Below are 26,842 nucleotides of genomic sequence, written 5' to 3' on the forward strand. Positions count from 1 at the left end.
TTTTACTCATCAAGCATGAGCACTGACATATTATCAGATGATTGTTCTTTATTATGAAGTTATAATCTCAGATTGTTTTTGGAATTTCAAGAAATGAAGGATGGTTCAGTGTTAGAGCTTTAAATATGTGGAAACGGAGAGATAGGTTTAAATTTAGATAGCTTTTTAATGTAAGGACTAACTGATGGTATGTAAGGGGAGTTGAAATGCAGGAGAAAAGACGGATTAGAGATTAAATAGAGAAGAGAATATGATGCTTGAATACATACAAGCTAAAGTAATAAAAACTGCTAAGAATAAATGCCTTTTGTGTTAAAAAATCTAGCAGTGTAGCCATTATTTATTGCAGCATAACAAATTACTCCTATACTTCAGGCGAGATCGAGCGCATTTAGGGTGGTAGACAGTTACCCCTATACTTCAAATACTAAACATTTATTATCTCACATTTTCTAAGGTTCAGGAATTTGGATGTGACTTAACTAGGTGTTTCTAGCTTAAAGTCTCACATGAGATTGCCCTCAAGCTATTGGCATGGACTGTGGTCACATCTGAAGGTTTAACTAAAGGGGCTTCAAAGCTCACGCGTGTCGTCATTATTGGCAGACCTTGCTTCCTTGCCACATGGGCCTTTCAGCATGATTGCTTCTTGACATGGCAGTTGAGTTCACCCAGGTTGTGAGTAATCCAAGAGAGGGCAGGAGAGTGCATGACAAAATGAATGCTATAGTCTTTTATAATCTAATCTCAAAAGTGACACCCCATCACATCAACCTCATTCAGTCTGTTAGAAGCAAGTTATTGGTCCAGCCCACACTCAAGGCAAGGAGTTTGCACAGGGTGTGACTACCTTGAGGAAGAGCATTGCCTTCTTAGAGGCTACCATAGTAGCAAACTACAAATAATTTTTTATGGAGTTTTACATACCTCCATTTATATTAATAAATATTTAACAGTTGGTTCCTATTACTATGCTTGCTTACTAGAAACATTTTATTTCTGCCTTTCTTACTGTTCAACAAAACACTTGGAAATGAATTATCTGTATATCTTTGCTTGTTCTTTTCCCTCCTCTCTCCATTCAAATGTTTGGTGCCCTTCTTATTTTGTGACTTGAATTATTAACTTCTGCTTTCTTAATTCCTTTATCAGAGGTCCCTGAAGTACAGAGTAGCTTAGTAGTCCAAAATGGGAAATAATATTTGGTTAAAGTAACCAGATAAGATTATTTTCAGTTTTCTTCCCCAGGACCCTGGATTATATATTTTTTACTTCATCCTGATATTTTTTGCTAAAGAATATCTGAATACAGCAGGAAATTACCAGGTTTGGAGCCCGTTAGATATATCTTTGTTCTTTCCTTTCTGAAGAAGATTTAAAAATAGAGCTCTTTTCCCTCCTTTTAGTCCTCCTATTCATGTCATGGCATGACAAAAAATTATCTCTCTCTTTTCAAACATCTCTTCTTTTACCTCAATTTGAAGTTATATATACACACACACACACACAAACCTAAGTTTCCTTAAAATTTAACATTGATTCATGAGGTTTTATGAAATAATTCATGTATTCTAGAATGAGGAGAAATAGAGATTTAGAGAGGTTGTGTCATTTTGTAATTTTATCTACATTTAAGTTTATTTTAATTAGACTATGAGTTTATTGAAAGCAGAGTTTGGCTTTTTTTAAACTTCGAACCAAGCACTGTGTTGTATGCTAAAACATATTTGCTTATTGGATGTTGAATATAACTAATCATTCATTTAGGGAACATCATTTCAGAATGTGCAAATCTTTTGACATACTTCTATGTAAAAGGACACATTACAAACTATTTTAATTAGATTGCATTAAATTTAATTTGCCAAAAGAAAAATAGAATAATGGTTAAATTTTAGTTTTCTTTACAACTGGAGAATATTTTCATAATTTTTTTTAAGATTAAGAAAATAGGCTATGAATATGTTGCAATAGGATTTTTTAAGCCATGTTCCAATTTAAGAAAGATACTAGGAAAGATGAGGAAATTGACACGCATATATTTCTACTTTTTTCCCCCTCATCTCATTTTGTTAGTCATATTAATATTTCTACCTTGCTAGAATTTATAATCTTTATTAATGCATTATTTTATTTTAGATTTTATTTATTGATTTTACAGGGCAGCATGGGTGAGAATTATCAGCTCATAGTTGTTTCACTTTAGTTGTTCATTGGTTGCTTGTCGTATGCGCCATGACAAGGCAAGCTCAGGGTTTTGTACTTGCAACCTCAGTGTTTCAGGATGACGATCCACCACAGACCAGGCTTACTTTCTTTTTGATTCAGTTATGATTAGTTTTTTAACTACCCTGTCTTCATTTCTGAATTTATTTTGTTCTTTTCATTGGCTAGATTTTATTCTTAAATAGGGTTTATCATCTTACCTTTGATCTTGTGTTTTATTCAGTATGTTTTAAGTAGCACCAAAATGTTGCTCATTTCCTGTTTTGTCAATTTATATTTTCTCTCATACTGTTCTTTCTATCTGGATTTCTGCATATTTACATACTTTTTACCCCTGCCCCCCCATTTTGTTTTGTCCCTACTTTCTCAAATAGTCATGGTCCTTCAGATTTGACATATTCTTTTTCTTACTCTTTTTACATATGCAGCTTATGCCGTGTCATTTATTTCTCTAGATTTAATTATCATGGATATCAGTGTTTCTCAAGCTAGTGTGTTTTTATAAATTAGGGAACTTCTTTAAAGTGGAAATTCGTGGTGACTACCCTTGGAGATTCTGATTTCTATTCTACAGTATTTCTCCCAAATCTAGGGTTAGTACTCTAGTTAAGTAGAGTACATATCATTTATCCTACCTCTTCTTGTTATTGTTTGTTTACTTATCTGTCTTGCCTACAGGATTCTGCCGCTCTTTGAGTGCAGAAATCTGGCCAGTATCCTTTACCAATGTTTTCCTAACAACAAGCATAATATCTGGCTTTAGTGGGCACTCAATAAATATGCTGCTCACAAAAATTAGGGGATATTTCAAAATGACTGAAGCGATAAAAAAAAAGCATTTGATTTTTTTAATTTAAGCAAGAACATCAGAAAAGCAAATGACAAGTCAAAGAAAGTTGTTCAGTTATGTAAATGAGATGCAGAACCAACTTTTATTTCATTGGTGAAAATGAACTATACAAAATGCTGAAAGAACTGGCGTATCTTCACGTCCCCTGATCTCCTATTTGTTGAATTTATGAACAATTGTGCTTTTTCTTGGCCACATATTTTGCTAAGCATGGAAGAAATTCATCAAGAAACAGGTAGTTGAGAACTATATGAATATTTTGATTTGTTTTGGAAAACCATAATAATTTTATGTTCTTACTATAGACAAGCTTTTGGAAAATAACTCAATGACTTTGACTTCTACCAATTAATATTTTAGCATATATTCTTTCAGTCTCTTGACTCAGCATATCACTGGCAAGAAATGTGTCATATAATGCATACTCTTGTGACCTATTGGGGTTTTTTTTTTAACTTAATTGAATAAAATAGTAAGCAGATGCTTTTATTTTGTCTCCTAAAACTAAATTCTTTTTTATTAGTATATATGCAGTGATTAAAGCCTCTTAGTTTCTGACCATGTCTGATTAAAGAATTCATCAAGGGTCCCTAACCAGGCAATGGCGCAGTGAATAGAGCATTGGACTGGGATGCAAAAGACCCAGGTTCGAAACCTGAGGTCACCAGCTTGAGCCCAAGGTCGCTGGCTTGAGCAAGTGGTCACTTGATCTGCTCTAACACCTCCACCCTCACCCCGTCAAGGCACATATGAGAAAGCAATCAATGAACAACTAAGGAGCTGCAATGAAGAATTGATGCTTCTCATCTCTCTCTCTTCCTGTCTGTCCCTATCTGTTCCTCTCTCTGTCTCTCTCTCTCTCTCTGTCACAAAAATAATAATTTATCAAGGAAAACAGTTGTCTGTAGCTACTTTCTTGTCTCTTGTCAGTGCTTAGTAATGAAACCTGGCAAAATATTTATTTTCCCAAAAAAGATTTTTTTCTTTAGCTTATCTCTGCTCACATATCGACTCTTACTTTATTAATGCTATATTGCCTATATAAATTGTTTTGTATTTTTCATCTGTTTATTTTGATATCCTAATTAGATTATGAGCATCCTAAGGAGAGTACTACATGATTATTTCAGTCTACTAACAAAAATGTATTGGTTAGCACTGGTACATATTGTGAAGTATCTAAGGCACTTAACATTCTTTTTTTTTTTTTTTTTTTTTTTCCTGTATTTTTCTGAAGCCGGAAACGGGGAGAGACAGTCAGACAGACTCCCGCATGCGCCCGACCGGGATCCACCCGACACGCCCACCAGGGGACGACGCTCTGCCCACCAGGGGGCGATGCTCTGCCCCTCCTGGGTGTCGCTCTGTTGCGACCAGAGCCACTCTAGTGCCTGGGACAGAGGCCGAGGAGCCATCCCCAGCGCCTGGGCCATCTTTGCTCCAGTGGAGCCTCGGCTGTGGGAGGGGAAGAGAGAGACAGAGAGGAAGGAGAGGGGGAGGGGTGGAGAAGCAGATGGGCGCTTCTCCTGTGTGCCCTGGCCGGGAATCGAACCCGGGACTTCTGCACGCCAGGCCGACGCTCTACCACTGAGCCAACCGGCCAGGGCCTAAGGCACTTAACATTCTTAAGGGACTGTAATCTAGTTGGCAGAAAAAATTAGAATGCTTGAAACAATAATAAAGGCATCATATTTTACACAGTACTTAGTACAGTTTTATGTACTCACATTCATAGTGGGTCATAAATGCCTACTTTTTAATGAGAAATTGGCATTTTATTTAATTCATTCCACATATATTTATTATATGCCTGCTGTATGCCAGGCATTGTGCAGAAGAGAAACAGAGAATATACCGGTACATGTATACTCTCTAGAGCTGATCCCTATATCCATCAAAATGGCTAACTGAATCCATTATATATAATAGGCAACCAGTAAGAATTATTTGTAAGAGAATGATTTTGCAGTTGATTTTTTAAAATGACCTCAAGAATTCTAAACTCTAGAGGAAATGCTGTTCCCTTACTAAGTCCTCATATTATAGTATTGGCCTTTAGAGATCTAGATTCAGCTTAGTCCTCTATTTACGGATACTCATCACTAAAGGAAATACCAATGCTATGTGGTAAAAGTAGATAAAGGAAAACTTTAATCTTTGAATATGTTTTTCAGTTTTTGGCATTCTCATTCAGGTACTTAGTATTTATTGGGTAAAGTATGAAAGTTTAAGCAATCCCTAGGTTACTTTTACTCAAGACACTTTCATTCTTTTTTTAAATCTCAAAAAAAAAATTTTCAGATTGTCTTATAGTCTATTTGCCATATCTAATTCATTAATCCACAAATATATATTATCTTTTATATTTTCTCTAGGACGCTGTTTATGCATAAGTCTGAACTTTTCTTAACCCAAATGAAGAATTTTTCCATGGTCCAGCCATTGTATATAATCTATTTAGAATTTATTGTTTCATAATTTTATCATGTGAATATGATTTATTATGAAGACAGGTTTTTATTTTTACATCTAAATTTCCAACTTGTATATGTGATAAGAGTAGAAAGGCGAAAACATTTCAATTAACCTTAAATGCAATGCTAATTGTTAGCTGTTTTCATAACTGAGTATGATAGGTGACGTCCTGAGATTATCCCTACTCTTTTATTTGCCAGTCTTAATTCTAGACCAAGGTGTTTGTTTTTATTATTTAGTGTGAGAATACTGCTTGCAGTTTTTCATTGTTTTTGTGTGTGTGTGTGTAAACCATACCCATAATTTCTCTTGATATATCCAAATCCAGTTTTCTTTAAAATAGACCAAAAACTTGCTGGGATATCTTTAGTTAACTTTCTCTTTAAGTGTACTCACTGACTTCTATGTTGCCCTGAACACTTAGGGCATGGGCAGTTTTCTAGTATAGCTACAAATTCCTGCCCCTACCAGTTGAACAGAACTGACTTTTCCTTACTAAGGAGTCTTAAGAGTTGTAATTTTAAAGATTTTCTAAGATAAGAATTTAATCATCCTCTTAAAAAGCATTGGTGGATGAAACTTCAACCAAAAGTAGTCATACTAAAAGGAATATTTGACCACTCTGCACTATATATCTTTGTAATTTATAGAAGGATGAAAAAGGAAGTTTTGGATAAGAATATAAAAAGAAATTTAAATGCATGATATAATACATGGCTCATGTATTAATATAAACATAGTAGCATTAGTGTTTGACAGGTAGTACTCATTAAGTGCTGTATGTATTAATTCATTTCTCATAGTGAACTTTTGAGATAGGTACTGTTACTCTCCTTTTCCAGAACAAACGGTGGCACACAGAATTTTAGGTCATTTACCCAACAACACCCAGCTAGTAAGTGGCAGAACTGGATTAATCCTAGACAGTAATAGCTCTAGTCTGTACTTTTAACAAAACGCCTTTCATGAAAAGGAACATAACGGTACTAGAATATATTTTGGATGCCACTAAATTTGTTACTGTGATTTTACTCAGTTAAATTCCATAGTTGATAAACACATTTGTTTCTATATTTTCTAGGAATGATTTTTTTTTTTTTTTAAATGAGAGAAGGGGAGATAGTGAGGCAGACTCCCAGATGCACCTGGACCGGGATCCACCTGGCAACTCCACCTGAGGCCCATGCTTGAGTACTGAGCTATTTTTAGCACCAGAGACTGACCCACTGACCTATGGAGCTATCTTCAGTGCCTGGGGTCACCCTAAAACCTATCTAGCCACTGCCTGCTGGTGGGGAAGAGGTAGAGAAGGCGGAGAAAGGAAGAGGTAGAAACAGATGGTCTCTTCTCCTGTGTGCCCTGACTGGGAATCAAACCCTGGACATCCGTGTGACAGGCCGACGCTCTATCCACTGAGCCACCAGCCAAGTCAAGGAACAAAATTAATGATTTTTTTAAGATACACATGCCACACCTAAAATCTGTCTTTAAGCTACGGACTCTCTACTTTGAGCCAACATTATATAGATCCTTTATTCAATATTTTGTTATTAGGCTTCTCAACTTTTTCCTTAAAATATGTAGGGAATAAAGTTTGTCCTTTAGCTAAATTCCTGAGAAAAATAATAGGCCCCTTTTAAAATAAAAACTGATGTTTTATATACTTGAACTAGTTTATTGAATTAGTTTACAGCTCAAGTTGACAAAGCTGTCTCTACCTCGATTTAAATGACAAAAATGTCTTCACACAGCCATTCATTATTGGTAATTGCTCTGGATATGTATTCAAGAAAAACTTAAGATAAACCATGTCAGATAAGATTTTGGAAGTTTGAGTTCTGTTTCTTTCCATATTTAGTCAAATATTTAAAGTTAGCAAATCATGTGTCTCTTAATGTGCTGCATGTGCTAGTTTTTGATTCTCTTAGCAACAATATTTTTATGGACATGCTTTGCCAGTTCCTTGTGTATGCTTTATAAATCTTCAAGAGAATACTTAGAACAATTTATACCACAAACTTGAGATGCATATATAATGTATATTTTGTGACATTGTTTTTAGCACTTAATTCATATTAAAACATTTCAAAAACTTGTAACAAAATGAACATGTATGTTTAACAGTACTAGGTATTTTTGTTGGTTTTTCTTACATTATACTGAAAAACATAAGTGTTCTTCAAATATCTAGGTCAGTCACCTTCTTAAAATGGGGACACTTTAAACTTAACAATTCCTTCTAAAAATTTTTTATCTTCAATGTGAAATAAATACTCAGATAAGGCAAATGCGACTATTTTGGATCCTCCCTTCCTTTACCCTCATAGTGTGCAACTTTGCATCTTCGTGTACCAGGAAGTGTTTGTCACTTGTTCATATATTAAGCTCAGATGCAGTGCCTCCTTAGTTTTTCCCCCCCCTAAACTTCCAAAGTAAGCAGTGCACAGTTCTATAATTGTATTTGTAACATTCCTTTTGATATAATCATCTACTTATTTGTCTATATGTCTTCTTACCAGATGGTAGACTTGAGAACTTTCTATCTCTTTAACTAAATGAATAAAATACCACAAATGCCTCATCTTCCAAGTAAAATTACTGATCATGATTTAATCTTATCCCTTTTCTTAATGTTGTCATAATCACTTCTGTACATTTTCTCCCAAGTGATTTCAGGTCCACTTGTTTATTAATTATTACCTCAGTGCAGATCATTCCCAAATTGGTATTTTCATTTTACATTTATTTTCAGAGTCTGCATATCCAACTGACCACTAGATATGCATGGTTAGATAGGTATGCAGATACCTATAAACCCAAAGCTAAAATCATCTTACTTTTTCCAACCTGCTCCTCGAATCTGTGGTATTTATTTCCATGAATTGACTTCTCTCTGTCCTTCAGTTTTCATATTCAGTCTTTACTTAATCTTGCACATTGTCTCCGAAGCTTTTCTTAATATATTGATAGATCCATTCTGAGTAGCTGATATTGCTCAGTTCAGACTTTTCCCTCTTCATATTCCTTCCAGTAATTTTTCTGAAATGACCTTATCATGTCATCCCCGCTGCTTAAAAACTCTGAGTAGCTATATGGCCAGTAGTCACGGCCATCACAGCTGCCATCACAGCCAGGCACGTGCAGGTTCCCATTAGAGATTCAGACAGATGGTAAGGAAACTGCGGACCAAAAACTGGTTGGCTGTTCCTTTATTCTAGCCTCGCACCCAGCTGGCGAGTAAACACAAACACACAGAGGGCTCCAAACCCCACTCATTCAGTGCTTACAAAGCTACTGACACATCCGGGTTTTCCTAGAATCAAAGACCCCACCAGCTCAGTCCTCTCTGGTTCCCATCTCCTTCTTTCTGTACAAACTGGCTTCTCCTTCAGCACCCCTCCATCTTGGCTGCTTCCTTCTCTCACTCTGTAAAAATAGCCTCCTCCTTCTTCCTCCTTCTCTTCTTCTCCTCCTCCTCCTCCTCTTCTTCTTCTTAAAACTTTTTGACATGACAACCTCTCCTCCAGCACACATTAGCATAACAAAGCCCCTTCCCAAGCTGGAAGGTAATTAGCCATTTTACCTAGGCAGCATCAGTCACGTGGGCAGCGCCATTTTTAACAAAGTGAGCATAAAATCACATTTCAGAAACTTATTTGCCCAACAATAGCTTTTCAGACATCATCATCTTTAAATTCTAAAATAATTTCTCCTATTTCGCCCTACTGCTGAACTAAGCCACTATCATTGATAGGAATATAGCATTTGCCCTTGATGTATAAGAGTGAAAAGCAGATTTAAAACAACCTATAATGTCAAGTCTAGTCATCTTTACACTATATTCAGATTTTTTGCCTGTAATATATTCAGACCTTTTACCATTTAGTCCTATATTGTTTTGCAATCTATAGATACTTTATACCACTGGATGACTTGCTGCTTGTTTATTTCTTGAATTTTAAAAATCATAGTGCATTTGCTCATTGAAGTTTTTTGCAGTTAACTTTCTAAGTGAACAACTTGTACGTGATCTTTAGAATCTTGCTCAAATACATACTTTTTAGTGAGACCTGTATGGATGATCATAGTTATAAGAATATTTGGTTATGTACCCAATGATATTTTAGAACTTTCTAGCCTATGCTATTATGCCCTTATATAATCATTGTTATTTATGGACTAGTCTCTTATATTATAATGTGATCTTTTCCATTCCCTGTGTTCCTAGGGCATTGGCATTTACAGTTTTTAAAATATGTAATTTGAAGAGTAGCTAAAGAAACTAGGGATATTTAGTCTAAAAATACATGGGAATTGTTAGGGGGAGAAAGTCTTTATAATATTTAAGGTTATCAGTTGAAAGAGGAATTCCACTTGATATATGAAGCTTCAGGAGGCAGGAGATAGAAATTAAAGGAAGCTATTTTAACATATTATTGAGGAAAATTTTCTTCATTTAAAGAAGTAAATAAAAAGTATTCAGTCTCACACCAATGATAATGATTATTAACATTTAGTATACGTATAATCATTTTGTATACAAACTTTTAGTAAAATTGCATTCATTAGGCAACTTGTTTCACATCCTCTTTAAAATCTTAATATATTGAGACATTTTCCCATATTCCTTTATAAAGAATCTTTTTTTTTTTTTTTCTAGGTGAGGGGAGGTGAGATAGTGAGGCAGACTCCTCCATGCACCCCAACTGGGACCCACCCAGCAAACCCATCTGTGGCTGATGCTCAAGTACCAAGCTATTTTTAGTGCCTGAGGCTGGTGCACACCAACAGAGTTATCCTCACTACCACGGCCATACTCAAACCAATCAAGCCACTGGTTGTGGGAGGGGAAAAAGGAGAGAAGGAGAAGCAGATGGTCGCTTCTCCTGTGTACCCTGACTGGGAATTAAACCCGGGTTGTCCATACGCTGGGCCAACGCTCTATCCACTGAGCCAGAGCCAAGAGTCATTTCTTGTTTGCTTGGCATTCTACATATACACACACATATGTAAATTTTTTAAATTTTTATTTATTGATTTTAGCAAGAGAGGAGGGGAGAATGAGAGAGCTGCTCCTATGTGTGCCTTGGGACCAGGGATCAAACCAGCAACCTCTGTGCTTTGGGAGGATGCTCTAACCAACTGAACCATCTGGCCAGGGTGACATTCTCCACTTTTAAAAACCAATAATCATATTTGTATTAGATACATTTACTAAATAGTGTTTTATATTTTTATACTGATGATAAAAATCAGAATACTGCTTTGAAGCCTATAGGAATTAAAAGAGGTTGAGAGAAAAGAATACAATTTAATCTCTTTTTTCAAGAATAATTAATAAGCCCTGGCCAGTTGGCTCAGTGGTAGAGCGTCAGCCTGGCGTGCAGAAGTCCCGGGTTCGATTCCCGGCCAGGGCACACAGGAGAAGCGCCCATCTGCTTCTCCACCCCTCCCCCTCTCCTTCTTCTCTGTCTCTCTCTTCCCCTCCCCCAGCCGAGGCTCCACTGGAGCAAAGATGGCCCGGGCGCTGGGGATGGCTCCTCGGCCTCTGCCCCAGGCGCTAGAGTGGCTCTGGTCGCAACAGAGCAACGCCCGGGAGGGGCATAGCATCGCCCCCTGGTGGACAGAGCATCGCCCCCTGGTGGGCGTGCTGGGTGGATCTGGGTCGGGCGCATGCTGGAGTCTGTCTGACTGTCTCTCCCCATTTCTAGCTTCGAAAAAAAAAAAGAAGAAAGAAAAAAAAATTAATAATTAGCTTATAAATAGGTGTTATTTTAAGCCACTGTGAGTCGTTAGCTATCTTTAATAGCATAAACTACTTTCTAATACAATAGAATTTTTATTCCTTTGTTATTACATAGCTATAGTTCTCAAATCTCCTACCATTTCTTTAACCACTGTTGTTTGAAAAAAGTTCTTTTTCCAAGCACTATATACTTAAAGGTTGCTTATAACTTATTTCAAGAGGAAGAATCATGGATACATAAGAATGTTAAATTTGTTAGGGACTTTTAACTTTTTTTCTCCACTCGAAAGAAAGATACCAAACGCCAAAACAAATTACTTGTCCGGAGCCACAAAATTTGTGGCAGAACCAGAACTAAAGCCTAGAGCCAGAAGCTGTGATTCCCAGTCAGTGCCTTTTGACTTTACATATAAGATTCTTTGTCCCTACTGCTTTTCTTCACATCAGTGTTACCGTTTTGATTGCTTCTGTGATAGGGAAAGGAAAATTGGTTTCATTTATACAACAAACACTTAAGTGCCTAAAATGTATGGTATCCTTTTACAGAGACTACAATAGGTGAGAAGTACATTGATGAATACGAGCATTTGTGGAAAGCAGTGATAAGTTTGGAAAGAGCTTATTTTTTGGAATCTGAACATGTGCATTGGAATCTCAAGCTCTATCATTTCTCACCTGTGTGGCTTTTTCATTATACTCTCTTTGAATCTTCATTTTCTTGTTTATTCATTCATTTATTGAGCCCCTACTACATTCTGAGAACTGTATGTGGTGCTAAGGATGCAGCAAAATTCTTGTTCTTACGAGAGTTTTTGTGAGGATAATGCATATAAGTAAATAAAATAAAGAACAATCACGCTACTTGACACAAAGTAAGCATTGGTAAAAGTCCCCTTATATACTATAGGCTGAGGGTCTCAAACTTTTTCACCTAAGGACCCCTTTAAACTCTTAAAAATTATTGAAAAGGGCTTTTGTTTCTGTGAATTTACAATGCTAGAACTTAAAACTGAGAATTTTAAGTATTTATTCATTTCAAAATAGCAATATTTATCCATATTAACAATTTTTAATTAAAATAACTATTTTGCTCTTTTTAGAAGTTTAGGTTTTATTGGCAGCAAATACTGTTGATTCTTTTTCTTGAAATGCCAGAAATTCAAGTTAGACTAACTGTGGTTTGTCATTTAAGTACAAGCGATATTGCATGGGAAGGTGGCGGTTTCAGCTTGCAATTCAGCCGTACAAGTATCAATACTTTTCATCAGGGCAATTGTAATACTCATAAGAAGTACTTTATGCTTACTTCTGTCAAGTTCAACAGAATATTAAAAAAGTATGTATTTAAGAGTGAAAATTTACTGAAACTTATGATTTTTACTGCTTTGTAATAATTTGTGCTACCTACCATACAAGCAGTTTGACCACTCGTGTTTTTGCACCCTCAAATGCAAATGTCAACACAGTGAAAAGGGAAAATATCATCTTAGTATTATTTTGAAAGTAGTTTTGTCCATGTCAGCTCTCTGAAAGGATCTCTCCCCCCTCAGCAGACCACATTTTGGGAACCATTGCTATAGAGCAGGGGTTGGAAACCTTTTTGGCTGAGAGAGCCATGAACGCCACATATTTTAAAATGTAATTCCGTGAGAACCATACAACATTAGGCATTATCCAATAAAAATTTGGTGTTGTCCCAGAGGTATTGACTTCAGCCACCCACAACCATGAACATAAGCGGTAGGAAATGAATGGATTGTAATACATGAGAATGTTTTATATTTTAACATTTTTTTTTTTAATTTTTGCACTTTTTTATTTTTTATTCATTTTTAGAGAGGACAGAGAGAGGGAGAGAGAGAGACAGAGAGGGAGAGAGAGGAGAGAGAGACAGAGAGAGAGAGAAAGGGGGAGGAGCTGGAAGCATCAACTCCCATTTGTGCCTTGACCAGGCAAGCCCAGGGTTTCGAATCAGTGACCTCAGCATTTCCAGGTCGACGCTTTATCCACTGTGCCACCACGGGTCAGGCTACGTTATTTTTTTTTTTTTATTAAAGATTTGTCTGCAAGCCAGATGCAGCCATCAAAAGAGCCACATCTGGCTCGCGAGCCATAGATTCCCGACCCCTGCTATAGAGAATGTTTTTAGTGCTTAATTATAATGTTTTGATTTTTTTCATGTTAATGAAGTGTACTTGTTTTCCTCATGGGGTTGGCATAGTAGTCACATATACTACCATTGTACATGTATCTAAGCAAGAACTCTTACCTATTGATGGCAGTTGCAAACAAGATAGCAGACTTATTTACAGAGAATATGTTGTAACAGCTGCAAAGTAGGAATTTTATTCCATTGGTATATTATTGGGAGTGTTGATTCAAATCATTTGTAATCTTTTGTGTTTTTAGGCTTGCATCGATGATAATGTTGATATGGTGAAGTTTCTGGTAGAAAATGGAGCAAATATTAATCAACCTGATAATGAAGGCTGGATACCACTACATGCAGCTGCTTCCTGTGGATATCTTGATATTGCAGAGTAAGCCAGTTCTCTGTTTACTTTTATCCAAATACAATTATAGAGACCTGAGATTTTACAGAAATTGTTGTTAAAGGTAAATGAGTGATATTTTATGTTTCTGTAACTCACCAAAAATAATTATTCCTAGGAAAGAGAATAAGTGGTTCTTGGACATCCAGATATTGAGTCTGTTGATATGAGATCATCTTCCTGGCTCCCCACTCTCTTTGGCTTTTAGTACTATGTATTAATATGTAATTGTATATATGCTCCACCCCCATCTCCTTTTTTTTTTTTTTTTTTTGAGTATATGTAGAGGATTGTCAAATGATTCAACATTTAGTTTATCCCAATGTAATTATGATTCAAGGTTAACATTTAGTCTATCCCTATGTAATTATGAATTGTTAGGGGAAAGTAGTGTTTGTTTTCAATTTGATTACTTTGCTATCGGGGAATATAATGCATAGTTCTCCATTTAGTCAATTTATGCTGGCTTAGTTTTTATTGTTTTCTCAAAATACTGTTTTTGTAAAATTCAGTAAGAAGTAATCGTTGTATTATCTATCTTTAAAGAGTGGGTACTTTCCAAGAAAATTCAGTTCTTTAAGCTTTTAACAGGAAGTATGTATATCTTGAAAAAATATTTTTTCTTTGTTAATTTTTTTCTTACTATGTATCAATACTATGAATGCTTTTGTTGTATATCTACTCACATCAAAGCTTTTTAACTAATAAATATTGAATATGAGAGTTCTACTCTGTGTATTTCTCTCAGTAAGCCTTCATAGTTTTATTTCTTTATATGTTTCCCTCCTACTCACTCCCCTACACTCCATGTATATTGGAGATACAATATTTCAATTTAAATGTGGAGATACAATATTTCAACTTAAAGGGGCACAGTGTCTAGTGAAATGGAAAAGGCTCTGGCCTGGAAATCAAAAGATCTGCATTGAGTTTTATTACTGACTTTTTTTTTTTAACAGGGACAGAGATAGAGAATCAGAGAGAGGGATAGATAGGGACAGACAGACAGGAAGGGAGAGAGATAAGAAGCATCAATCATCAGTTTTTCGTTGCAACACCTTAGTTGTTCATTGATTGCTTTCTCATATGTGCCTTGACCGTGGGCCTTCAGCAGACCGAGTAACCCCTTGCTCGAGCCAGCGACTTGGGTCCAAGCTGGTGAGCTCTTTGTTCAAACCAGATGAGCCAGCGCTCAAGCTGGCAACCTTGGGGTCTCAAACCTGGGTCCTTCACATCCCAGTCCGATGCTCTATCCACTGCGCCACTGCCTGATCAGGCTGTTACTGACTCTTAACACTAATTGCACTGCATCTTTTTTTTTTTTAAAGATTTTATTTATTGTATTTGGGGGGGAGGCAGAAAACCAACTCATAATAGTTCCTTTTCGTGTGTGCCTTGACCAGGCAAGTCCAGGGTTTCAAACTGGCAACTTTAGCATTCCAGGTCAATGCTTTTTCCACTGTGCCACCACAGGTGAGGCTGTACTACGTTTTTTAGTAGTTTGTTTCCTCTTTCTGCACCTTGATTTCTTTATGTGTAAAATGGGATCTTTTTGCCATTGCAAAGCAATAGTGGTCGTTCATAATTGTAATCATGGTTCAGAAGTTTCTTACTCCCCTCTATTCTTCTCATGCTCATCAGAGGACTTGAACTTCTTCATTATAGAAAAGAATAGCTAATGTGCATTTATGTTTAGCTGTCTTTAAATATTTGGTACTTAGCCCTGGCAGATTGGCTCAGTGGTGGAGCATCAGCCCACCATGTGGAGGTCCTGTGTTTGATTCCTGGCCAGGGCACACAGGAGAGGTGCCCATCTGCTTCTCCACCCTTCCCCCTCTCCTTTTTCTCTCTCTCTTCCCCTCCTGCAGCCAAGGCTCCATTGGAGCAAAGTTGGACCAGGCCCTGAGGATGGCTCCATGGCCTCCACCTCAGGCGCTAGAATGGCTCCGATTGCAACAGATCCACGCCCCAGATGGGCAGAGCATCACCCCCTAGTGGGCATGCTGGTTGGATCCCAGTTGCGCAAATGCGTTAGTCTGTCTCTCTCTCCCAGCTTCTCACTTCAGTAAAATACAATATATATATATATTTGGTACATAGGTTCTGGAGTCAACTGATGTGGATTATGAAGGCTTCCTCAACTACTCTCAAGCAGTCTGACCTTGTTTGACTTTAACCTTCAGTTTTCTCTGCTATAGAATAAGAATAATATAATATTTCCTAGGTTTGAGGATTAACTGAGGTAACTCATTTAGCATAATTGGCGTATAGGAAATACTCTGTATATTAACTTTTAACCATTTTCTCATTTATCTCTTCTGGGAAAGTGAAAACCCAATTTCTTTCTTTAAATATTTAATCCTTATGTTTTCTTTTTTTTATTTATGCTTCTAAGTTTGAAAAGACAATAACAATTGTCCTGAATTTTTTTCTGTGGAATAATTTCCGGAGACTTGATTGATAACCCATTGTGTCACTTGGATAACTTAGCTTCAAATAAGTGTTATCAAGTTTAAAAGGCACTAAAGAATAAGAGCTCTTGTTATACAGGATAAATATACTTTAAAGCAGTAGTCAACATTTTTATACCTACCGCCCACTTTTGTATCTCTGTTAGTAGTAAAATTTTCTAACCACCAGCTGATTCCACAGTAATGGTGATTTATAAAATAGGGAAGTAACTTTACTTTATAAGATTTATAAAGCAGAGTTACAGCAAGTTAAAGCATATAATAATTATTTACCAAGTACTTTATGTCAGATTTTCGCTAAGTTTGGCAGAATTAATTTTTTATAAAACAACTTATTATAGTTAAATCTATCTTTTTATTTATACTTTGGTTGCTCCACTACCACCCACCATGAAAGCTGGAATGCCCACTAGTGGGCGGTAGAGACCAGGTTGACTACCACTGCATTAAAGGAAGGGCATTAGGTTTATTAAACTTCTCACTGATGTCATCAAGAGCCTGGGGTCTTTTAGTGTTTTTCTTCTGACTTTTCCAAATATAGACCTTATTTTTACCCCCGTTCCCTCCTGGTCACAAAGTGATTGTCACAACTCCTAAATTGTGTGTTTCCATATGCACATCCCAAGAGCAAAATACAAATTGAGTAGTAAGTGGGAAATATCTTCTCCATATTCTATGCATGTCAAGAAGACCTCAGGCATACTCTGTTTTTGACATGCCAGTAAACAAGTTATGTGGGGGTGAGCAGTCTGCTCAAATATTAATGTTTTCAAAAGACTGACTGCAGCTTTCGCTTTTTGGAAGGTGGGACATGGAATATGTGCTTCACAGGACTTGTGCAAACGAGAGGCATGTGTTTTTACCAAGGTTGCCTGGAATTTCGCTGATCTAACTCCCTTCCATTGAAGCAGTTAGAGTTTATGGCTGTGGTATAACTGAAGTATTTAAATACATAGTTTCTTTGAATCAAATTAAAATTAAAAAATGATGACTTTGCCTTTTTTGCTCTTTCTGCCATCTGAATTTTTAAATAATGACAGTGGTTTATAAAAATTAATTTTGCTAATACATATTGAGTTATTTATTAAGGTGATAATACCTTCCAGCTTTTCCAAATGCATATTTATTTCTATCTGCATTATCTCTTTAAACAATTTCACTAATGAGTATGAGGTGTTAATGAAACTCTAGTTTTCTTGGGCTTAGAAAAATATAGCATAGTGGCTTAAGAAGAGATAAGGTAAAGATATCCCCCAAATCAGAGCATTTGTAGGGTAAAAGGCTCTGTTAATAATAATGTAGAGGCAACAGTTATAAAGTAGAAATATGATAATTGAGTCACTATGTTAAGTGAAGTATTTGGTGTTAAATTTGTTGCAAATTCTGCTTCTGCATTCACTAATTCTGTGCCATTGGCCAAGCTACTTAGCCTCTATGATTAATATTATTTATGAAATAATATGATTATTAGGAACAATGTGGCATCTTCCTAGTTCTTATTTCTCATACTGCTTTCCATATTTTTTTCTGTGTCAATACTGGGCTATTTTCAGTTCCTGCCGTTACATCATGATTCACATCAGAGTGTTTTTGTGTATAGTGGTTCATTTGCCTCATTTCGTTACTTGATCAGTTCTTACCATACTCTCTAGATGCAGTTTGTGTAAGGGTCACTTCTTCCAAAACCCTTTCTGATGTTCCTGACTTACTCATCGTCATCTCTCTCTTACCAGTTGTTTATATGCTTCTTTACCAACTGTATTATGCACAGAATAGTGCTAACTCATCCCTATTGAAATGAAAGTTGAAACAGTGAAATTGATATAGTTTACTGTGAGAACTTGAGGCTTATTAGCATACAGTGAGTTCTAAATGTTTTACTTTTATTGGAGAGAGTAGAGCAGAGAGTATGAGGTTACAGTTTAGTTTTTAGAAATTTAACAATTTCATATCTGGTCTGTAGCCTAGCAAAAGCCAAGAGAATAGATAAATGATAGTTCTTCATATTCTGGCTCAATTATCTCACCTTTCACCAAGATAATTACCCTCAACCTCTATGCTTTGAATAAGGTAGAAGTTGTAGGGAACTAAAAATAGAGGTTGTTTAATAATGCCCCTTCTCCAGAGTGGCCTAAAGAAAGTATAAATGAGGTGAGTTTAGGAATATCATATTAATTTTCAGCATATGATTATTTTACTAAACACTGGTGGGTCAGGTATTGAAATGTGTGCATTAATATCATTCTCTTCCTTTGGTGTGCCAAATTGACAGTGTTGCTGTTGGAATTGTGTCCCAACAAAATTTATATATTGAAAATTTAATCCCCAGAGGTGACTGTAGAAATAAAGCTTTTGAAGAGATGATTATTTTTGAATAAGACCTCCAGGGTGGGTCCTAATCCAGTCTGACTAGTATCCTTTTTAAGAAGATACATATACACAAAAAGAGACTCCAGGGGTGTGCACACAGATGGCAGCCATCTGCAAGCCAAAGAGAAACCAAACTAGCTAACACCTTATTGGACTTCCATCCTCTAGAAGTATGAGAAAATTAATTTCTATTGTTTAAGCATTTAATCTATGGTATTTTGTTTTGGTGACACTAGCAAACTAATATAGGCAGTACAAAATTCTCACTGTCATATCAAGGTATTCTTCCCTAATAATTGTAGTGTAGCCTGACCAGGCGGTGGCGCAGTGGATAGAGCATTGGACTGGGACGCTGAAGGACCCAGGTTCGAGACCCCGAGGTTGCCAGCTTGAGCGCCGGCTCATCTGGTTTGAGCAAAAAAGCTCACCAGCTTGGACCCAAGGTCGCTGGCTCGAGCAAGGGGTTACTCTGTCTGCTGAAGGCCCGCGGTCAAGGCACATATGAGAAAGCAATCAATGAACAACTAAGGTGTTTCAGTGCACAATGAGAAACTAATGATTGATGCTTCTCATCTCTCTGTTCTTGTCTGTCTGTCCCTGTCTTTCCCTCTCTCTGTCTCTGTAAAAATAATAATAATAATAATAATTGTAGTGTTGATGTCATTGGGTTATAGTTTAGAAGTAAAATTGAATAGTATGACTTTTTTTTTTTCCCCCATTTTTCCGAAGCTGGAAACGGGGAGGCAATCAGACTCCCGCATGTGCCTGACTGGGATCCATCCAGCATGCCCACCAGGGGGCGATGTTCTGCTCCTCTGGGGCGTCGCTCTGTTGCATCCAGAGCCATTTTAGCTCCTGAGGCAGAGGCCACAGAGCCATCCCCAGCGCCCGGGGCCATCTTTGCTCCAGTGGAGCCTCAGCTTCGGGAGGGGAAGAGAGAGACAGAGGGGAAGGAGAGGGGGAGGGGTGGAGAAGCAGATGGGCACTTCTCCTGTGTGCCCTGGCTGGGAATCGAACCTGGGACTCCTGCACGCCAGGCCAACGCTCTACCGCTGAGCCAACCGGCCAGGGCCAAATAGTATGACTTTTGAACATACTAGGAAAGGCAAGTAAATGTGGAGCTGAAGAAAACATGTATTGAATTTATTGTTCGAATCTGTAACAGTCAATTAGTTTATAGCTCTCCAACCATAAATGATAACTAAATTATATATGCAAATCATTATGTATAAAGCATTGAAAACCAAGTCCTCTGAGAAAATAATCAGGTGAAAACATAAGACCTATCAATGGCAGCATTTTAATTGTTATTTTTTTATTTATTAGCTAGAATATTTTTTTAAAAGAAACTTCCTCATATCTACTATTTGGTTACTCCCTAGTACAAGTATTATAGGAAACACAGGGCATATTATTTATTCTTTTCTTCTTTGTGTGTGTGTGTATCCACATATATACATATATATATAGCAAAATTATATATATTTATATATAAAGATTATATATCTATATATATATAGCAAAATATATATATATCCCCCAAAGATAATGAGTTGGTTCTCTAGTTACCTTCAGAATAGACTGATTGGTCTTTTGCGATCTAAGTAACTTTAGAAGTTCCTGCATTAAAACATAACTTATGTTTCACTCCACTGCAGTTATATTATCCTTATTGATTAGTAAATTGTATCAACTTTGGTCATTAAGAGTATCTTCATATTAGCTTCTGAGTCCTGGGGACATAACCAAATAAAGTGAACTTTTAAAGCTTCCTTGTATTTTAGCCTGACCTGTGGTGGTGCAGTGGATAAAGCGTTGACCTGGAATGCTGAGGTTGCTGGTTTGAAACCCTGGACTTGCCTGGTCAAGGCATGTATAGGAGTTGATGTTTCCTGCTCCTCCCCCTTCTTTCTCTCTCTCTCTCTCTCCCCCCCCCTCTGAAAAATGAATAAATGAAATCTAAAAAACATGTTTTTAATAAAAATAATAAAAGCTTCCTTGTATTTTAGTATTACAAGATATTCCAGGCATCTTTTACATTTCCTGCCCTGGGTCTAGACTTGCCCTTTTTCCAAGGAGCCCCTTCTTTGGAATGGGTACTACAATTGTTTCCAATTTAACTTCAGCATCAGGTGTTTACCTTTAATCTCTTCTATCTTGTATCAATATTTCCTTTCTCCCTCATTTCATTGCCAGGAAGTATAAGATTAAAATAACACATAATTAGTTTGTTTCATGATATATTACAACACATACATTATACTACTTAACAATACTACCAACAGCAACAATATGATTACTAAAAGTAGTTTGAAGGTTGGTTGGTTGGATGGTTGGGTGGGTGGGTAGGTGGGTGGGTGGCTGGGTTTTGTGGGAAGAATTTTCTTTTTGTCCTTAAGGTATCACACTTGAAATATACCATGAAATTACTGTGTTGAAGTCATTGGAAATAGTTCTTGTTTGTTTGGTCATGCCACCAACTAAATGTATCATTAGGTTCATTGTTTTATTTAGTTTTTTAGAGTTTGCTTTTTTAACATTTAATTTTGTTATAATTTATATAAAATACCTGGTTCTAATGGCTATCACTGTTCTACCACCCACTACCCTCCCACATCCTATAATTTTTAAATTTTATATTTTAGCTCTGTTTTTTTAAATGTGTTTTTTAAAATAAGTATTACTCATTCTTTGTAGATAAATGGTAGAACATCGTACACATATTTCTGCACTTTGCTTTTTTCACTCAACAGTTTATTATGGAGAATACTATATAGTGGAATATAGACATATTTCTCATTGTCCTTTTTAGGGTTAATATTGCGTTGAGTAGTAAAAGTCATTGTAGTTTATTCAGTCTGTCCTTGGTTGACCAATGAATGAATGTTTTTCGAATGGCTACAGTTTTAACCTTGTAACTGGTTTTTCTTTGTTTGTACTTTTTTTTATTGTTAATGATAGGAATTTTTATATTTTTGTGAAAAATATTTTGTATTTGAATAATAAAACTTAAATGACTTGTTTTATTAACGTTTTGGTCATTGATGTGTTTGTTATTCTGATGTAATCTTTTGTATTTTAATTTCATCACTCCATTTCTTTTTTAAGCCTTCATTACAGATGCTTAAGGAACACTTTAATCTTGAGTTGCTTTAATGTTTGCTATAATATTTTACAATAGAGAAAATCAGCCCTGTATTAGGCTAACATTATGTAGTTTCATAATATATAGAATAAAATATTGATTAAATAGTATATTTAATGTACTTTTGTTTGAAGTAGTTTTAAAGATACTACTGTTGATTTTGTATCATTATAAAATGATGATAAGATTATATTCAGTGGTATTTTCATGGTTTCTTTTACAGCTTGGAAAAAGTTTCATTAGGTTTGTAACCTGATTATTAAAAATTTAAGGATATTAAATTTTTTAAATACTTTTGGTGGCTTATTTATAGCTTGACTTTTTTTTTTTTTAACCTTTATTCCATAAACATCCAACAGTATCCTCAAGATTTTTCTTGGCTTTACCTTCAAAATATACCCAGTAACTATTTTTCATCACCTCTTTCATTTCTCCTTGATCCAGGATACTGTTTTTTTCACTGGAATTACTGCATTTGCAATAATTCTAAACATACATCCTCTTCTCCCCATGTGTTTGGCATATAGCAGCCAGAATGATCCTTTTAAAATATGGTAAGTGGCGTGGCATCACATTGTTACTCAGAGCTCTCCGGTAGGTTCAGAATGCATTCAAGATAGAAGCCGAAGTTCTGGTGGCTGACAGAGCTATTGTTTGGTCTCTTTCACCTTTCTGACTTCATTTCCTTCACTCTTCTCCAGGCTTTCTCATTTAGTCACACTGGTCTGGTCTCCTTGCTTAGCGTTTAAACTAACTAGACATCTTACTTCATAGTCTGAACCTGCTGATTTCTCTGTCTGTAATTAAATACTATTGTTATTTTTAATAAAAGGATCAGAAGTTCTTATCAATTAAGAACTGTATAAACTTCACCACACTAATGAGAAACATTATAATATCCTGAGTTCAAGCTCAGGCATCAAACAACTCTGTTTAAATTTTAACTCTGCCAATTATTTGCTGTTAACTTTGAACAAATTATCAGCTTCTCTGAACCACTTTTTCTTGTCTATGGAAATTTAATATTTGTCCCTACTTTTATAAGATAGTTTTGAAAATTGAATGAGATAATATGTGTAAGACAATTGGCACAATGTATGGTACATATTTAGTATTCAGTAAATGTTAGCTAAATTACTTCTTATTGATAATGCCATTTTGTTTACTACTTTTGGTGCAAAAAGATAAGCCCCTAGTTCTCCTGGATTATAATTTTCAGTTCAAACCTAACTAGATAAGAAGAGCAGAGGAGAAATGTAGTCATTTATCATAATTATTTTGATATGTGGATATTATGAGCCTCACAAGTGGGCTAATCTGTGAGTTTTGGTTTTATTTACATATTTTTGTCAAAAATGATTCTTTGTTAGTGTAAACCAGACCATGTGTTTTGATTAAAAGTCTCAGAAGGTGAAACTAAATCTAGGCTCCTGTGAAAATAGTAAGATTTTATTTGAGAGGTACTCTCATCTTGCTGTAATGACAATGAGGTATATTTGTCTAAAACTATAAAGATAATGCTCTCATCTGCATTCTTATTCCATTTTTTAAACGACTTTATGGGAATGTTCATTATATTTCCATTTCACAGTCAGACCTGGATCCTCATTCTCAAGATACAAATTCTGATATTCTTTCCATTGTAGCACAACTGTTTCCTACTGTCATGCATTGGGAGATATAAAAGTGACTGCAACAGTCTAATCTTTGTGCGTAATTACAGATACATGTGAAGTCAATTAACTAGATAGAATGAATGGATCAAGTGATGAATAAGAACATTGAGGAAGAATTGATTGATTCTATTTAGGCCAATAAGAGAAAGATTCTAAAGAAACAATAAGTAGAGGCCTTGGCCAGGTTATTCAGTGGTTAGAACATCATCACAGTGTGTCGAGGTTACGGGTTCGATCCCCGGTCAGGGCCTATAACGGGAAGCAATCAGTGAGTGCACAGCTAAGTGGAACAAGGAATTGATGTTTCTCTTTCTCTCTCTCTCTTTCTCCCCTCTTCCTCTCTTTCTCTCAAAACCAATGAAAAAAATAATAGTAAAAAAAAATAAATAAAATGAGTAGTTTTTGCCTTTGAGAGTTGAGAGCTGTTTGAGGGAAGTCATGTTACTCCTGAGTGAGAAATAATATGTGTAAAGCTTTTAGCTGTCTTCTTACTGTATTTACTGACATTTGCCTTTTCTTTTAAAACATTCCCATAAAGTTACTGATTCCCATGAAGTTTTAAAAACTGAACATTGCAGCTAATAGGCTATTTCTTTCTGCTAAGCTTACTCACTTTCATTCCCACCAATAGAAATGCAAGACTACCAAAAGTTAGTTGTGTATGTTTTAGCCTGTTAACACCTGTTGAACTTGCTAGTGATTATATAATTTTATCAGATAACCCTAAACTGAGGAAACATATACAAAAAAGAAAACTGTTGCTATAACTGAATTGAACATTTGGACAGAGTCAATAAAAGCAAGGCCCTAAAATTATAGTTGCTTAAATTAAATTAGTTAGATGTGTGCTGTCAACTGAAAGACAAAAAGAAAAAACACCTAGATTGTTTTTCTGTTCACTTCAAGTTTTTCCTTCACTTTAAAAACACGTTAAAGTCTTAGAACAGGGTCCCCAAACTTTTTACACAGGGGGCCAGTTCACTGTCCCTCAGACCATTGGAAGGCCGGACTATAAAAAAATCTATGAACAAATTCCTATGTACACTGCACATATCTTATTTTAAAGTAAAAAAACAAAACGGGAACAAATACAATATTTAAAATAAAGAATAAGTAAATTTAAATCAACAAACTGACCAATATTTCAATGGGAACTATGCTCCTCTCACTGACCACCAATGAAAGAGGTGCCACTTCCGGAAGTGCGGCGGGGGCTGGATAAATGGCCTCAGGGGGCCGCATGTGGCCCGCGGGCCGTAGTTTGGGGACCCCTGTCTTAGAACATTAGGGGTATGGTTTATGGCAAGGAAAGTAGCATGGATTTAAGTCATTGGAGACATTCTTCGATATCTTTTATATTGAAATAATTGTCTTTACATTTAGTTATTTTATATATGTATTATGTTTTACAATTTCTTATTTTAATCAGCTTTTCTGGTTAACTAAATACTGGGCCTGCTTGTATTGGATAAAAAGATTTCTTTGTAGATATAGTTTTTCATGGAGAAAAGCATTAGTGGAGAAAGTAGAAGATAAGACTGGAAGTCTTTGTTTATTCTGCTTACTGTAATTTATTTTTTGTAACAATATTGTGTTTTTTGTTATAGAGTACTGTCTCACACTCAGTGGAGTTGTTACTTAATCTATAGTATCTTTCTAACATGAATAATTTTATATTTTTGGATGAGTGATTGTTTTGGATGAGTGATGATAGACCTACATTATAATTCTTATTTTATAAATGAAGAAACTGAATCTTAGAGGGAAATCATACAGTACATGGCAGAAATAGGATTTGAACCTACACAGTCTGACTTTTCATGTCTGCACTTTTATCCCCTATACTATCCTGCCTTTCTATCTTGCCTTTGTAGTTGGGAAAATGATTATATGATATTAAACTTATTAAAGGATCTAAAGAGCAAGATAGGGAAAGCAGAGGAGAGAGGGTAGTGGACTGTGGATTTATATTGGCCTAATCTGAGATCCCAATGGTAAAGATGCCATAGGAAACCAGAATATTTTGGATATGTTTATAATGCATATACTAGATTTTATCAAATCTAAGATGCTATTGTTGTAACACAGTACCAATATTTTATGTATTAATTTAAAAGGTTAAAAAAAACAAACTATGATAGTGTTGTTCTTTTAACATTTAAATCACCTAAGGTTGGTTTGTTTGTTTCTACACATTTTTATTCTTTGGGCAATTTAGTGTTACTGGTGTCATATTGTGTAGGAATGTTCTGTTGTTACCTTTGGGATTTTCTTCTAAGCCACTGATAGCGTTCTACAAGATATGATTTTGGTGCTTTCTTGACCTTACCAGAAGTTATCAAAAAAAATGTTTCCGACAACATCCAAGAGATCATTTTAAGTTTCAGACAAGCTCAAAAAATAAGAAATAACAATGCACATAAATCAGTTGAAGTAAAAATAATATGAATAGCAGTGACCAGCCAGGGTCATATGAAGACAGAGAGGACAACACATGTCTACAGCCTGGCTAGTATCCATTTTACAACATCATTTATTTTAAGATTTATTGATTATATAAGATTTCAGTGATATTAAAATGTAAGGGAAATGTACATCTTAGAGTTATTATACAATTTGTAGGATTTTTGCCTCTGAGAACTGGGAGCTACAGTAATAAAGTCTTAATTTATTTAAACACATGTTTCTAGTAGTTAGTGCATGATCATAGAAATATAGAGGCACTGTTCTCCGGAAGAATTGAGAGAAATTGGAAATGCTAAAGACAGAATCTTCAGGATTTTCTTTTTTTTTTTTTTTTTTTTTTTTAATATTTCCATATTGCTTCTTTTTTTTTTTTTTTTTTTTTTTTTCATCTTTCTGAAGCTGGAAACAGGGAGAGACAGTCAGACAGACTCCCGCATGCGCCCGACCGGGATCCACCCGGCACGCCCACCAGGGGCGACGCTCTGCCCACCAGGGGGCGATGCTCTGCCCATCCTGGGCGTCGCCATGTTGCGACCAGAGCCACTCCAGCGACTGGGGCAGAGGCCACAGAGCCATCCCCAGCGCCCGGGCCATCTTTGCTCCAATGGAGCCTCGGCCGCGGGAGGGGAGGAGAGAGACAGAGAGGAAAGCGCGGCGGAGGGGTGGAGAAGCAAATGGGCGCTTCTCCTGTGTGCCCTGGCCGGAATCGAACCCGGGTCCTCCGCACGCTAGGCCGACGCTCCACCGCTGAGCCAACCGGCCAGGGCCAGGATTTTCTATACTTAAAGGTGGTTTTGCAAAGAGAAAAGAGGAATTAAAATACTTTCCCACATTTTGAATTTGTTTACAAATTACAACCCAGTTG

General features: G+C 36.1%; 1 protein-coding gene across 10 annotated transcripts in view; it reads left to right on the plus strand.

Annotated features, from left to right (window-relative positions):
• Positions 1-26,842, plus strand: part of PPP1R12A (protein phosphatase 1 regulatory subunit 12A) — a 159,152-nt gene that overhangs the window by 43,121 nt on the left and 89,189 nt on the right. For all 10 annotated transcript variants that reach the window (XM_066257590.1, XM_066257594.1, XM_066257588.1 and 7 more), the window contains exon 2: positions 13,707-13,837. In XM_066257590.1, the coding sequence (XP_066113687.1) occupies positions 13,707-13,837 (131 nt within the window). The remainder of the gene's footprint in view (positions 1-13,706; positions 13,838-26,842) is intronic.

This window comes from Saccopteryx bilineata, chromosome 2 (genome assembly GCF_036850765.1).
Source record: "Saccopteryx bilineata isolate mSacBil1 chromosome 2, mSacBil1_pri_phased_curated, whole genome shotgun sequence".
Taxonomy (NCBI): Eukaryota; Metazoa; Chordata; class Mammalia; order Chiroptera; family Emballonuridae; genus Saccopteryx; species Saccopteryx bilineata.